This window comes from Trachypithecus francoisi, unplaced genomic scaffold (genome assembly GCF_009764315.1).
Source record: "Trachypithecus francoisi isolate TF-2019V2 unplaced genomic scaffold, Tfra_2.0 Lachesis_group12, whole genome shotgun sequence".
In the NCBI taxonomy this organism is placed as follows: domain Eukaryota; kingdom Metazoa; phylum Chordata; class Mammalia; order Primates; family Cercopithecidae; genus Trachypithecus; species Trachypithecus francoisi.
In genome coordinates, this window is record NW_022681457.1 from 13,770,668 (window position 1) to 13,783,977 (window position 13,310).

Here is a 13,310-nt window from a genome sequence, read left to right on the forward strand (position 1 = left end):
AGTGCTGGGATTACAGGCTTGAGCCACCGCGCCCGGCCGCTTCTTGAACAAAGTTTCTGCCCTGAGCCCGCCTGACCCCTCAGGCTGGGCTCAGTGCCCTACCTTGTCGTCCCACCAGCCTCCTCCCTCCATCAGGCTCCTTTCCACATCTGCTTGTTCCCCTATTGTCCCTCAGTTTGTCCACCCTCTTCCAGTTTCCCCCTCCCCAAACCCATGACTGGTCAGTGGCCCCCCCAGCCTAGGCTCCTGCCTCCACGCAGGTCTTGGCCCCTCAGCTGACCTCCCTCCAACCTCCCCCTCTGCTCTTTTGAGTATGTAGTGACTGTAAAAGTATCCCTGGACTTATAGGTCAAAAGGTCAGACTGAACACCTGCACATCTCAGTGCGCTCAGAAATCCACTGAAACCACAGAGGGGAGTATTTAAAACACATAAACCCACAAGTATGAGGATGGTGAAAGAGGAGTCAGGAGCAAGGGCATGTCTAAGCTAGACATGGATGAGAGCTGTCACAACATTAGGGAAGGCCAAATACTGCGTGGCGACTTGGGGAAGTGGAAAGAGTTCCCACCAGGCTGACTCCAGAACTGCAGAAGGCTGAGAACCAGCAGGCCAGAGACGGGAGACCTATAACAAAGCTGCCTGGGGAACAGCTATTGAGAAGCCCTTAACGCCCCACTGCTCTCCCCACCTGGTGGAGGGTAAAAGTTTGTTTTCTGAGACTCCGCATAGTCCCAGAGAAAAGACCTAAGCACCTCATCCCCAAAAACAACCTGAGGAGGCCTCTGGAAAGCTCCGAGTTGACAGGTCTGACCCACGCACATGCTCAGTGCTTCCAGTCAGCGATTAAGGCCATTGCTTTTCATCCGGAGCAGACAGCAGGGATTCCCAGGTATCCAAAGAAACCAAAACAGGCGGTGTAATTTAGGACTGAATAATTCGTGGCTCGGCCACTTTTAAGTGTGGAAGCAAAACTGACCCCACAGATACAGAAAACTAACACTGCTTATTGGGAGACGCTAGTGTCACCCTGTCTAGTTCTGCTCCCCAAATTAAATAAAAGGTAAACAGTTGAGCACGTCCCATCAGCCTGGAGGGAAACTTCCGCCCCCGACTTTGTAGGACTGACATCTGAAGACGTCAGAGACTGCGGTCACAACCGTCGGTACCTGCTCAGGGCGCTTAACAGGTCAAAGAAGGCCCTCGCACCCTCCCTCCGGGAGAAAGCCCAGGCTCAGGGTGGTCTTCCACCGCCTCTCCCGGGACCACTTGGAAGCAAGCGCCAGCGAGCTACTCGACCCTGGAAACCACTGGTCCACTTCCAGCCTCTTCGGAAGTCGGGGCAACGCTCCTGAAGGTTGCCATGGGAACAGCTGGAGCCGGGCGGATATGCCCTATTTTCTGGGGGCTGCCCGCCGGAAATGGCGTGGGGAGGGGGAGGCAAGCAAGCGCCCCCTCTGATTGGGTAAAACCTCCTGCCTCTCCCCTCACCTGCCAATAGGAACCGGTCCACTGTACAGACGCGCGGGTTTAGAGCATGGGGAGAGCTGCTCCCAGGGCGGAGGGAGCCCATATAACGCGGACTCTCCGGCACCTCCTGGAGGAACAGAGCGCCTCTCAGGCCTCAGGCTGCTGCAAATGCTAGTCCGCGGGCCACGGCCGCGCCTGTCTTGCGGACGCTCATGGGAAACGTAGTTCAAAGGGCGTGGGTGGTGCCTTCGGTGCAGGCGAGAGATTGGTCGGCGCGGCGTCGCCGGGGCAACTCCCGGCTAAGGCTCCCCGCGTTGCGCGGCGCCGCTTCCGGGAAGCGGCCTCCCAGCAAAGGCTCCCGGGTAGAGGTGAGCGCAGGCTGCCAGAGGCGGCGCAGCCTTTCCACCCCGGGGGAGGGTTTGGGGCCGCCCTCGGGCCTGCACAGCTCCTCTCTCGGCGCCCTGGGGGGCCCGCCCACCTCCCGACAGGCCCCGCGCGTTGGCTCAGCCTTCACACGGGCCTTTCCTCCCCCTCAACACCGCTGCGTGAGGCCGGCCCGGGCACGTCCTCTTGGAACACCTCCCTCTTGCCTTCCCCTTGGGGGAACAGACCCCGAAGTTCGAGCATCCCTCGGATAGGCCGGGTATCAGCCTGGTCTCTCAGGCCCGTCCAGGTGGGCGTGTTTCACTCCAGACCCTCAGGGCCGGGATGCTGTGGCCATCCCTCGACTCACGCAACGTGGAGCGTTTGCCTTTCGTTTTTACATGCACGGGCTCCGGCAGTGTGAGTCATCCACGGTTCGCTGTGGTCAGCGAGCACGGTGTCCACATCAGCCCTTGCCTTGCCCCATAGGCCCCACGTGACCCCTCCCCAGAGCCAGTCCTAAGGGAGGTCCCACCCAGTCAACATCCCTGAGATTGTGGAGGGAGACTTGCCCCCATACTTTACAGCCTGGCTCCACCTTCTAGCGGCTGCCTCCCTGGACCACTCCCCTCCCACCTCAGCCTGGCCCTGGAACTCTGATGACTGTCCTTCTCCACCTCTTTACCGCCATCTTCCAGCAGTCACCTATTGGACCCAACTGTTTGCAATTTCCAGGAAGCTCCTTGGACACCTTGCGTCCAAGCATTTGTCCCCGAGACTTCCTGCTGTCCTCATATGCCATCATTGTTTAGCTCCTGTGACTCTCCTTCTTCAATGCAGCTTTCTTGGCTTTACCTTCTCTGGCCTCAGAGTACACTTGGTCCTGGTCTCAGCTCCCTGGGCTGGGCCTGGTGTCTGCCTTCCCCTGGCCAGATTCTCTTGGCTGACATTCTGACCCTTCCTTTTCTGTAGGCCCATCTTGACGATTCCAAGACCACCCCCTTGAGCAAAAATGCCATCCCCTCTGGGTCCCCCATGTCTGCCCCTCGTGGACCCAGAGACTGCCCTCGAGGAGCCTGAGACTGCCCGCCTCCGCTTCCGAGGGTTCCGCTACCAGGAGGTGGCAGGTCCCCGAGAAGCCCTGGCCCGGCTGCGTGAGCTGTGTCGCCAGTGGCTGCAGCCTGAGGCACACTCCAAGGAGCAGATGCTGGAGATGCTGGTGCTGGAGCAGTTCCTGGGCACGCTGCCTCCCGAGATCCAGGCCTGGGTGCGCGGTCAGCGGCCAGGCAGTCCTGACGAGGCCGCTGCCCTAGTCGAAGGACTACAGCATGACCCTGGGCAACTGTTGGGCTGGGTGAGTGTGGCTGGCGTCAGCTTCTTGGAGGGATAGACCCTGGCTAGAACCCTTTTGACCTGTCTCTTCTCCTCAGATCACAGCCCACATCCTGAAGCAGGAGGTGCTCCCTGCAGCCCAGAAGACAGAGGAACCATTGGGGAGCCCCCACCCCTCGGGAACAGTGGAGTCCCCTGGGGAGGGTCCCCAGGACACCAGAATAGAGGGGTCTGTCCAGCTCAGCTGCAGTGTGAAGGAGGAGCCCAATGTCGATGGACAGGAAATGGGTGAGATTGGGGTCCCACCCGAGATGGGAGGTTCCTGGAGGAAGCGTGGACACCGCTGGCTAGGGTGGGAGTCCCAGGAGAGGTTGTGTCAAGGCCGGGACTCCTGAATGTGGATGTCCCTGTCTGGGATGGGGCCCTGGGAGGCAGGAGCCAAGGGCTGGCTATGTGCCATGTCACACAGCAGAGGGTTTCCTTGTCTGCCATGGCTCATGTGGCCAGCCCCTGACACCACCTTTCCGTCTACCCCACTTTTCAGCACCCTCCAGCCCTCCACTTGCAGTGCAGTCCCCTGAGGGGCACCATGGACACCAAGAAGCAGCCTCCACATCCTTCCACCCTCCCCGGATTCAGGTGAGCACTCCAGGTGGGAAGCGTAGACCCCAGGTGTGGGAAGGGAGTGTCCCCATGGCTGCCCTCTGCCCGGTGGTTTTCCAGGCTCCTTGGCTAGTGACTCTTTGCTGCCCAGAAGTGGAGTCTGTAACAGCTGTACCCCTCCACAGGACCTGGGGCAGAGGGACAGACTGGTGATCTATTATTGAAAAGGATTTGGGGCTGGACATGGTGGCTTACACCTGTAATCCTAGCACTTTGGGAGGCCGAGGTGGGTGGATCATCTGAGGTCAGGAGTTTGAGACCAGCCTGGCCAACATGGTGAAACCCCGTCTCTACTAAAAATACAAAAATTAGCCAGAGGTGGTGGCAGGCGCCTGTAATCCCAGCTACTAGGGAGGATGAGGCAGGACAATTGCTTGAACCCAGAAGGCAGAGGTTGCAGTGAGCCGAGATCACACCACTGTGCTCCAGCCTGGGCAACAACAGCAAAACTGTGTCAAAAACAAAAAAAAAGGATTTGGGCCTCAAGCCATGAAAATGCAGTTTCGAGTGGCTGGAACTGGTGGGCTTGGCTTCCTCACCTCCAGAGAAATCAGCTGGGAGGTTTGCTGCTCCCAGAGGTCCTCAGCCAGAACCTGGGGATTTGAACTTTTGCATGTAGCTGGGTAGGGGACAAGATGACCAGCTGTGGCAGGACTCCCCCCACACCTGAAACCAGATGGAGACACTCTTCCTGGGACATGCCCGAAGTCTCTTCTCTCCCAGGGGTTTCCTCAGAGGCCACCTGTTGGCCCTGGAAGCTCAGCTTGAGGCCCCTGCTACCTGGATCACTTGGTTCCCAAGTGTGGGCAGCAAGGCCTTTTCCTCTCCCAACTCTTCTGCTTCTAACAGCTCCACTGGGAGCTTCAGCAGCAGCATTGCTGGTTGAGATGTGTTTCGAGCCTGAGAAGTCCTTCCAGGCTCCCTCCACAGCCCCATGGCACAATCAGAAAGTGAGCCAGGGTGGGTAGGCTGCACTTCCCACAGTGTCCTCACATCCAGCCAGCACCATCTCTGGCTGTGGCTCCTCACAGTTGCCACCTTCCTGTGCCTGGACTTGCCACAGCTTGTCGCTCAGGATGATTTTCCCAACCCAGCAAAGCCCCAGATGGTGGGACTCAGGAGGCAAGGAGGGCTGACCCCCAAGCAGGGAGTTCATTCCTTGATAAACTCACTGAGGTCCCTGTAATGCTGCCAGGCCCTCCCTCTCAGCAGGGTGGGGTAGTGGAGGGGGATGAAAGTGCCAAGCCCGCCCTCAGCAGGGTGGGGTAGTGGAGGGGGATGAGTGCCAAGCCCGCCCTCAGCAGGGTGGGGTAGTGGAGGGGGATGAGAGCTAGCAGCCGCACTGGTCAGGTGATCTGAAGGAGGACCCCGGCACTTAACAAACAGCCACCTCGAGATCATTCTCAGCAGGACAGGTAGATGAGCGTAGGTAACCTGCTGACTGCCCCCGATAGTAAGAATGTGAACCAGACAGGGCAGGGGAGGGCTAGAAGGCTGCCTACAGTGATGGGCCACATCCGCAGGAGGAGTGGGGGCTGCTGGACCGGTCACAGAAGGAACTGTACTGGGATACGATGCTGGAGAAGTACGGCACGGTGGTCTCCCTGGGTGAGAACCAGCCAGCCCCACCCCGCCCCTCTCCCTGGGGCCTGCATCCACCCTAGCTGGGCAGGGACTCTCTGTCACCAGCCCTACCCAGCTCTCCCACCTTCCAAAGGAACACCCTGTCATCTGCCAGAACCCACCCCACCTCTCCTTCATGCAAACCCCATGCCTAACTGTGCCCCCCACCCGGGCAGGGTTACCGCCCCACCAGCCAGAGGCACAGGCCCAGTCAGAGCTGGGGATGATGCTCATGGGGACAGGTGTCTGCAGAAGCCTGCGCTCAGGTGAGTGCCCCACACCACCCAGCCTGAATCACCCTCCTGTATGGGTGGGACCTGAGCCGCCCGTTCTTGGGGGCATGGGAGCTTGTGCCACAGCCCCCAGCCTGAGGGAGGGGGTGCCAAGTGCCGGAACGCACCTGGTTTGCCCCTGCCCCCAGGAAATGAGAGTGAGGGTCCACCCGGCTGCCCAGAGGCCCAGCCGCCCCAGGGCCCAGGGCCTGCAGCCTGGGAGGGCCTGCCTGGGGCCACCACTCCTGCTCCCACGGCGCGCCCAGGGACACCGCCAGTGCCCACTCAGCCCACACCCGCAGAGACGAGACTGGAGCCAGGTGCCACCCCGAGGAAGCCCTACATGTGCGAGCAGTGTGGCCGCGGCTTTGACTGGAAGTCAGTGTTCGTCATCCACCACCGGACACACACGAGTGGGCCAGGCGCGCAGTCCCCGGGGCTAGCCTCCGGGGAAGGCACCGAGAAGCCACCGCAAGGGGAGCTGGCCTTTCCGCACCACCCCCGACATTCACTCACAGGCCCCCGGAGCTACCCGTGCGAGGAGTGCGGGTGCAGCTTCAGCTGGAAGTCGCAGCTGGTCATCCACCGCAAGGGCCACACGGGCCAGCGGCGCCACTTCTGCAGTGACTGTGGCCGCGCCTTCGACTGGAAGTCGCAGCTGGTCATCCACCGCAAGGGCCATCGGCCGGAGGCTCCATGAGCAGCCAGACAGCGCAGTCACTCGGGGCCTCGGTGTTCTCGCGGCCTGGATGCAGCCTCTGGGGCACCAGTAGAAGACTCTGGAGGCAGAAGGGGATGCCGGAGTGAATGGGGGTCCTAAGCCAGTTCCCTGTGCCTGGTCTGGTCTCCCCCAAAAGACCTGGGTGCAAGGAAAAGGAGCTGCTCCCTCCCTTCTTGCCCCTGCCTCCTGGAGGGAGGTCTGGGTTCCTTTCTGTGGGTGACCAGTGCCTGTGGGGTGACTGCCAAGCACCAGGCTCCCTCCCTCCCCGTGACATGGCCCGGGATGACAACACTCCCTCTGTGGGACCTCCTTGCCTCAGGTGGGTGTTCACAAACTGTGCCTTCCCACTCCTCTGTGCAAAGGCTGGGCCTGAGGTTTCAGTGCGGAGGGCAGAAGACCCAGGAAAGTCCAGTTGGCTTCCGTTTCTCCTGCTCCGTGTGTGTGTGAGAATTTTAACATAAATTCCACTTTGATAATACGGAGTTTCTGAATAAGAATCCTGATTTCTGGCTTCTGCTGGTTGGGAAATAGGCAGTTTGCTGTCTCTGCCCAGTAGCTGGAGCCACAAGGCAGTTGATCCCAGAATGGCCAAACCTCTGTTGCCCCAGAACCCAGGTCCCCAGCCTCCCTTGCTCCTTAGCCGTCCACATCACTCACCAGCCTCACCGGCCTTGGAACTCATCAGTCCCAGCTTGAGTAGACACAAAGGGGATTTCCTTTCCAAGCACGGCTGGACAAGGGGGACCTCTGAGAAGAGGGGCTGCAAGCAGGTGTTGCCAAGACCATGGTTACTTCCAGGTCAGGTCGCACCCTCCATAGTTAGCTGGTCGTGCAGCAGGAGGGCAAAGGATCAGCTCCCTGGGAAGCACCAGATCTCTGGGCAGTCACTGGGGACTCGCCAATGCACCGTATTAGTTTCCTGTTGCTGCTTTAACAAACTTGGCAGCTTGAAACAACAGATTTATTCTCATAGCTCTGAAGGTCAGAACTCTGACATGGGTCCCACTGGGCTAAAATCAAGGTTTTAACAGGACTGGTTCCTCTTGAAGGCTCTAGGAGAGAAGCATCTGTTTTGTTGCCTTTTCCATCTTCTAGAGTCAGCCCACGTTCCTTTTGTTTTTTCTTGGTCCCTTCCTCTGTCTTCAAAGCCAGCCATGAGTGGTCACGTCTTCCTTAGGCTGCCTGGGCTGCCAGCTCTCTGGCACCAGTCGATCCTTTGGTCTCCTTCTCTTAAGGACCCTCAAGATATCTTGTCCCTACCTGCACGCTTAGTCACACCTGCAGGATCCCTTTTGCTGTATGAGATGTTCACAGCTTGTGGGGATTGCAATGGGGAATCCTTGGGGCCCTTGATTCAGCACTCTCCTTCCTACTCTGAAAACAAGGGGCGTTTTCACAGGGGATGGTTTCAGGAAATGGGTGCCCTCTTGGAAGGAGCCCTCACCAGCTGCTGGTTTATGCACAAGTTGCAGGTGGATACTGAGGGGAGCTGCAACTGTGGTTACCCCAGGAGGGGCTCCCTGGGATGGGGGGCAGGAACCCTGCTGCAGCCTGAAGCTGAGAGAGCGAGGCTCTCCTCAGAGGCCTATCTTCCCCATCCCCTTTTCTGAGGATCTTCTAACCCATTGCTCCCATGCTCAGGGCTCCGAGAGCAGGGCCAGTTTGGAGATGGAGCTGTGAGTGGGTGATCTGTGAGCAAGCAGGAGCGAGAGCTCTGCTGGGGACAGAGAGGAAGAGGACAGAGCAGTACCCAGGGGCTCCAGCCAGGCCCCAGCCCCAGAAGGGAGAGCCAGGGTATAGAAGGCTGTGAAAGGGCCAGATCATGCAGGAAATGCTGCAGGGGGGTGAGGGCGGTTTTTTAATAAACTTTTTCACATTTAGAAGTAATTTATGGCCAGGCGCGGTGGCTCAAGCCTGTAATCCCAGCACTTTGGGAGGCCGAGACGGGCGGATCACGAGGTCAGGAGATCGAGACCATCCTGGCTAACACGGTGAAACCCCGTCTCTACTAAAAAATACAAAAAAACTAGCCGGGCGAGGTGGCGGCGCCTGTAGTCCCAGCTACTCGGGAGGCTGAGGCAGGAGAATGGCGTAAACCCGGGAGGCAGAGCATGCAATGAGCTGAGATCCGGCCACTGCACTCCAGCCTGGGTGACAGAGCAAGACTCCGTCTCAAAAAAAAAAAAAAAAAAGTAATTTATGCTCACTTAGAAAAATCTGAAATATACAAGATGGCACAGAAGATCATGAAAATGGCCCCTAATTCAACTGTCTCATAGCAACGCTTACTCTAGAAGTTTACACATAGAAGTGTTTGAATGTAAAGTTTCTTGTAAGGCAACTTACGTTGTTTCACTTTGGGAGACCAGGAGTTCAAGACCAATGTGGGCAACATGGTGAGACCCTGTCTCCAAAAAGAAAAATTAAAAATAATAGGCTGGGCGTGGTGGCTCATGCCTATATTCCCAGCACCTTGGGAGACCAAGGCAGGTGGATCACTTGGAGTTTGATACCAACCCGGCCAACATGGTGAAACCTCAACTATACTAAAAAAAAAAAAAAAAAATACAAAAATTAGCCAGGCGTGGTGACAGGTGCCTGTAGTCCCAGTTACTTGGGAGGCTGAGGCACAAGAATCACTTGAACCTAGGAAGGCAGAGGCTGCAGTGAGCCAAGATGGCACCACTGCACTGCAGCCTGGGTGACAGAGCGAGACCATGTCTCAATAATAATAATAATAATAATAATAATAATAAGCCAGGCATAGTGGTGCATACCTGTAGTCCCAGCTACTAGGGAGCCTGAGGTGGGAGAATCACTTGAGCCCAGGAGGTTAAGGCTGCAGTGAGCTCTGATAACACCACTGCACTCCAGCCTGGGCAACAGGATGAGACCCTGTTCAAAATAGGAGCGAGAAATATTCAAAATAGGAGCGAGACAACCCCACCCTATGGAATGCTTCACAAATGTGTGTTTACCCTCGCACAGAGGCCATGCTCGTTGTTCCAGTTTTAGTATATGTGCTATCCATGTGAGCAAGCACTTAATTTTTTTTTTCATGCCTGGATGAATCTTCCATTTTCTGGCTAGCACCATCATCTCTACCAAGACCAAAGAATTTCTTGTTCCCTCCTCACCTCATGCTACACAGTCCTATGATTAATTCTTTTGAGTAAACAGTTGGATACTACTGTGGCTATTTCTGTAGGATAAATTGCTCAAAATGGGATTGGTAAGTTACAGGGAACATGAGATTTATTTTTGCCTTAAAACAGCAAAAATGTATTGTGCAATTCTGGAGACCAGAAGTTAGACACCATCTCACCAAGCTAATACCAAGGTGTTGGCAGGGGCTGAGCACAGTGGTTCACCCCTGTAATCCCACCACTTTGAGAGGCTGAGGCAGGAGGATCACTTGAGGCCAAGAGTTTGAGACAAGACTGGGCAACAGAGTGAGACCGCCGTCTCTACAAAAAATAAAAAAATAAAAAAAAAATTTTTTTTTCGCTGGCTGTGGTGGTGCACAGCTGTAGTCCCAGCTACTTGGGAGGCTGAGGCAGGAGGATCACTTGAGTCCAGGAGGTTGAGGCTACAGTGAGCCAAGATCTCACCACTGCACTCCAGCCTGGACAACAGGGTGAGACTCCATCTCAAAAAAAAAAAAAAAAAAAAAAGTGTTGGCAGGGTGACATTCCTTCTGTAAACACTAGGGGGAAAATTGTTCTGTAGCTCATGGCCCCTTCCCCCATGTGGTGCTCACACCTGTAATCCCAGAACTTTGGGAGGCCAAGGTGGGCCGACTGCTTGAGCCCAAGAGTTCAAGACCAGCCTGGGCAACATAGCAAGACCCTGTCTCTACTTTTTTTCAATAAAAAAAATTTTTTTTTTTTTTTTTTTTGAGACGGAGTCTCGCTCTGTCGCCCGGGCTGGAGTGCAGTGGCCAGATCTCAGCTCACTGCAAGCTCTGCCTCCCGGGTTCACGCCATTCTCCTGCCTCAGCCTCCCAAGTAGCTGGGACTACAGGTGCCCGCCACCTCGCCCGGCTAGTTTTTTGTATTTTTTAGTAGAGACGGGGTTTCACCGTGTTAGCCAGGATGGTCTCGATCTCCTGACCTCGTGATCCGCCCGTCTCGGCCTCCCAAAGTGCTGGGATTACAGGCTTGAGCCACCGCGCCCGGCCAAAAATTTTTTAAAAATTTAAAAAGCCAATCGGCCAATTTTCTCCAAGTTAATCTATAAAGTAAATGAAACACAAATAAAATATACCACATTTCAGCTGGGTGCAGTTGTTCACTCCTGTAATCCCAGCACTTTGGGAGGCCAAGGCGGGGAGATTGCTTGAGCCCAGGAATTCAAGACCAACTTGGGCAACATGGTGAAACTCCATCTCTAGTAAAAATACAAAAATTAGCCAGGTGTGGTGGTGCACACCTGTTGTCCCAGCTACTCGAGAGGCTGAGGCAGGAGGATCACCTGAGCCTTGGAAGGCAGAGGCTGTAGTGAGCCATGATCGTGCCAGCCTGAGCAACAGAGTGAGACCTTGTCTCAAAAAACTGAAACACATTTTATATGAGCTAAAAAAACGATGCTAAACTGCATGTGGAAAAGTCCAAGAATTGCTGAGACAATTTGGAAAAAATATGACAAGTAGGGAAGAATTGTCATATTGTAAATGAAAACACTGTTAAGTTACATAATATTAAAATAGTGTGGTGGCCGGGCATGGTGGCTCATGTCTATAATCCCAGCACTTTGGGAGGCCGAGGTGGGTGGATCACCTGAGGTTGGAGTTCAAGACCAGCCTGGACAACATGGTGAAACCCCATCTCTAGTAAAAATACAAAAGAAAATTAGCCGCGTAAGGTGGCACACACCTGTAATCCCAGCTCCTCGGGAGGCTGAGACAAGAGAATCCTTGAACCCGGGAAGCAAAGATTGCAGTGAGCTGAGATCATGCCACTGCACTCCAGCCTGGGTAACAGAGTGAGACTCCATCTCAAAAAAAAACAAAAATAAATATTGTGGTACTGGCACAGGAGTGGAGAACTAGGTCAGTCTAGGAACAGACCTTCTGGAACTTGATATACATGAAATGACTCAACTGATCAGTGAAGACAACGTGGACGTTCACTGAATATTGGCAAACAACTGAACTCCCCATACAAAAGAAAATGGATTTCCACTTTACACACACTCGAAATTAAATTCCAGATTAAATACTAGGATGTTTTTTTTTTTTTTTTTTTTTTTTTTTTTTTTTGAGACGGAGTCTCGCAGTCGCCCAGGCTGGAGTGCAGTGGCCGGATCTCAGCTCACTGCAAGCTCCGCCTCCCGGGTTTACGCCATTCTCCTGCCTCAGCCTCCCGAGTAGCTGGGACTACAGGCGCCCGCCAACTCGCCCGGCTAGTTTTTTCTATTTTTTTAGTAGAGACGGGGTTTCGCCGTGTTAGCCAGGATGGTCTCGATCTCCTGACCTCGCGATCCACCCGTCTCGGCCTCCCAAAGTGCTGGGATTACAGGCTTGAGCCACCGCGCCCGGCCAGGATATTTTAAATGATGTTTTCAATATTGTTTTTTGGTAGAGACAGGGTCTTAATATGTTAGTCTAGTGTCAAACTCCTAGCCTCAAGCAATCCTCCCTTCTCTACTTCTCAAAGTGCTGGGATTACAGGCTGAGCCACCGCACCCAGCCTGATACTTATTTTTAAATATCAGGAAAATGTAAAACTTTGTTTTGTTTTTTGTTTGTTTTGAGACAGAGTCTCGCTCTGTCACCCAGGGTGAAGTGCCGTGGTGTGCACGTGGCTCACTGCAGCCTTGACCTCCTGGGCACAAGCAGTTCTCTCACCTCAGCCTCCTGAGTAGCTGGGACCACAGGCACCTGCCACCACACTCAGCTAACTTGCCTTTTTTTTTTTTTTTTTTTTTTTTTGACAGAGTCTTACTCTGTCACCCAGGCTGGAGTGCAGTGGTGCGATCTTGGCTCACTGCACCCTCCGACTCCTGGGTTCAAGTGATTCTCCTGCCTCAGACTCCCGAGTAGCTGAGACTACAGGCATGTGCCACCAAGTCTGGCTAATTTTTTGTATTTTTAGTAGAGACAGGGTTTCACCGTGTTAGTCAGGATGGTCTCAATCTCCTGACCTCGTGATCCAACTGCCTCAGCCTCCCGAGTAGCTGAGACTACAGGCGTGTGCCACCACGCCTGGCTAATTTTTTGTATTTTTAGTAGAGACAGGGTTTCACCGTGTTAGCCAGGATGGTCTCAATCTCCTGACCTCGTGATCCACCCACCTTGGCCTCCAAAAGTGCTGGGATTACAGGCGTGAGCCACCGTGCCTGGCCCACACTCAGCTAACTTTCGTTTTGTGTGTGTGTGTGTGTGTGTTGGTTTTTTTCTTTTTTTTTTTTAAGAGATGAGGTCTCGCCATGTTGCCCAAGCTGAAAGTAAAAATTTTATGACCTCAAGAGTTGAAAATGATTTCTTAAATAATAACACAAAGTATACAGACCACTAAAACCCTGCCAATAACAAGTATTGGTTAGGCAGTGCAGAACAGGACCTGTGAATTTGATGAGTTATCACTCCTGTGATTTCATTATGTCGTGTGGCATAGATGTCCTTGTTTTGTTTTGATTTGTTTTGTTGATACAGGGTCTCATTTTGTTGCCCAGGCTGGAGTGCAGTGGTGAAACTGGGGGGAAAAGAAAGATGAGACTGTTACTGTGTCTGTGTAGAAAGAAGCAGACATGGGCCGGGCGCGGTGGCTCAAGCCTGTAATCCCAGCACTTTGGGAGGCCGAGACGGGTGGATCACGAGGTCAGGAGATCGAGACCATCCTGGCTAACACGGTGAAACCCCGTCTC

General features: G+C 54.6%; 2 protein-coding genes across 8 annotated transcripts in view; one reads left to right on the top strand and one right to left on the bottom strand.

Moving 5' to 3' along the window:
* Window positions 1-53: 53 nt before the first annotated feature.
* ZNF446 (zinc finger protein 446) lies at window positions 54-6,925 on the top strand. Of its 4 annotated transcripts, none has more exons than XM_033224761.1 (7): window positions 54-1,837; window positions 2,805-3,186; window positions 3,263-3,452; window positions 3,709-3,803; window positions 5,351-5,435; window positions 5,627-5,716; window positions 5,872-6,925. In XM_033224761.1, the coding sequence occupies exons 2-7, from the start codon at window positions 2,845-2,847 to the stop codon at window positions 6,420-6,422; spliced, it is 1,353 nt and encodes a 450-aa protein (XP_033080652.1). In that variant the 5' UTR covers window positions 54-1,837; window positions 2,805-2,844; the 3' UTR covers window positions 6,423-6,925. The 4 variants fall into 4 exon arrangements, with proteins under 4 accessions (XP_033080652.1, XP_033080655.1, XP_033080653.1 ...); XM_033224764.1 differs by having other exon boundaries at window positions 54-1,356; XM_033224762.1 differs by having other exon boundaries at window positions 1,367-2,142.
* Window positions 6,370-13,310, bottom strand: part of SLC27A5 (solute carrier family 27 member 5) — a 25,887-nt gene continuing 18,946 nt past the window's right edge. For 3 of the 4 annotated variants that reach the window (XR_004440558.1, XR_004440557.1, XR_004440554.1), the window contains exon 10: window positions 12,858-13,138. The gene's annotated coding sequence lies outside the window, so the exon portion shown is untranslated. Of the gene's footprint in view, window positions 6,502-7,100; window positions 7,496-12,857; window positions 13,139-13,310 lie in introns of those variants that run through there. The other variant, XR_004440559.1, reaches the window with a different exon arrangement.

What these genes read in the sequence shown, in the direction of transcription:
- ZNF446 (XM_033224761.1), top strand. Translation starts at nt 2,845, where the DNA reads ATGCCATCCCCTCTGGGTCCCCCATGTCTGCCCCTCGTGGACCCAGAG. An exon ending in CTGGGCAACTGTTGGGCTGG is followed by an intron (nt 3,187 to 3,262) that starts GTGAGTGTGGCT and finishes TCTTCTCCTCAG; the next exon opens with ATCACAGCCCACATCCTGAA. An exon ending in CTGCAGAAGCCTGCGCTCAG is followed by an intron (nt 5,717 to 5,871) that starts GTGAGTGCCCCA and finishes CCCTGCCCCCAG; the next exon opens with GAAATGAGAGTGAGGGTCCA.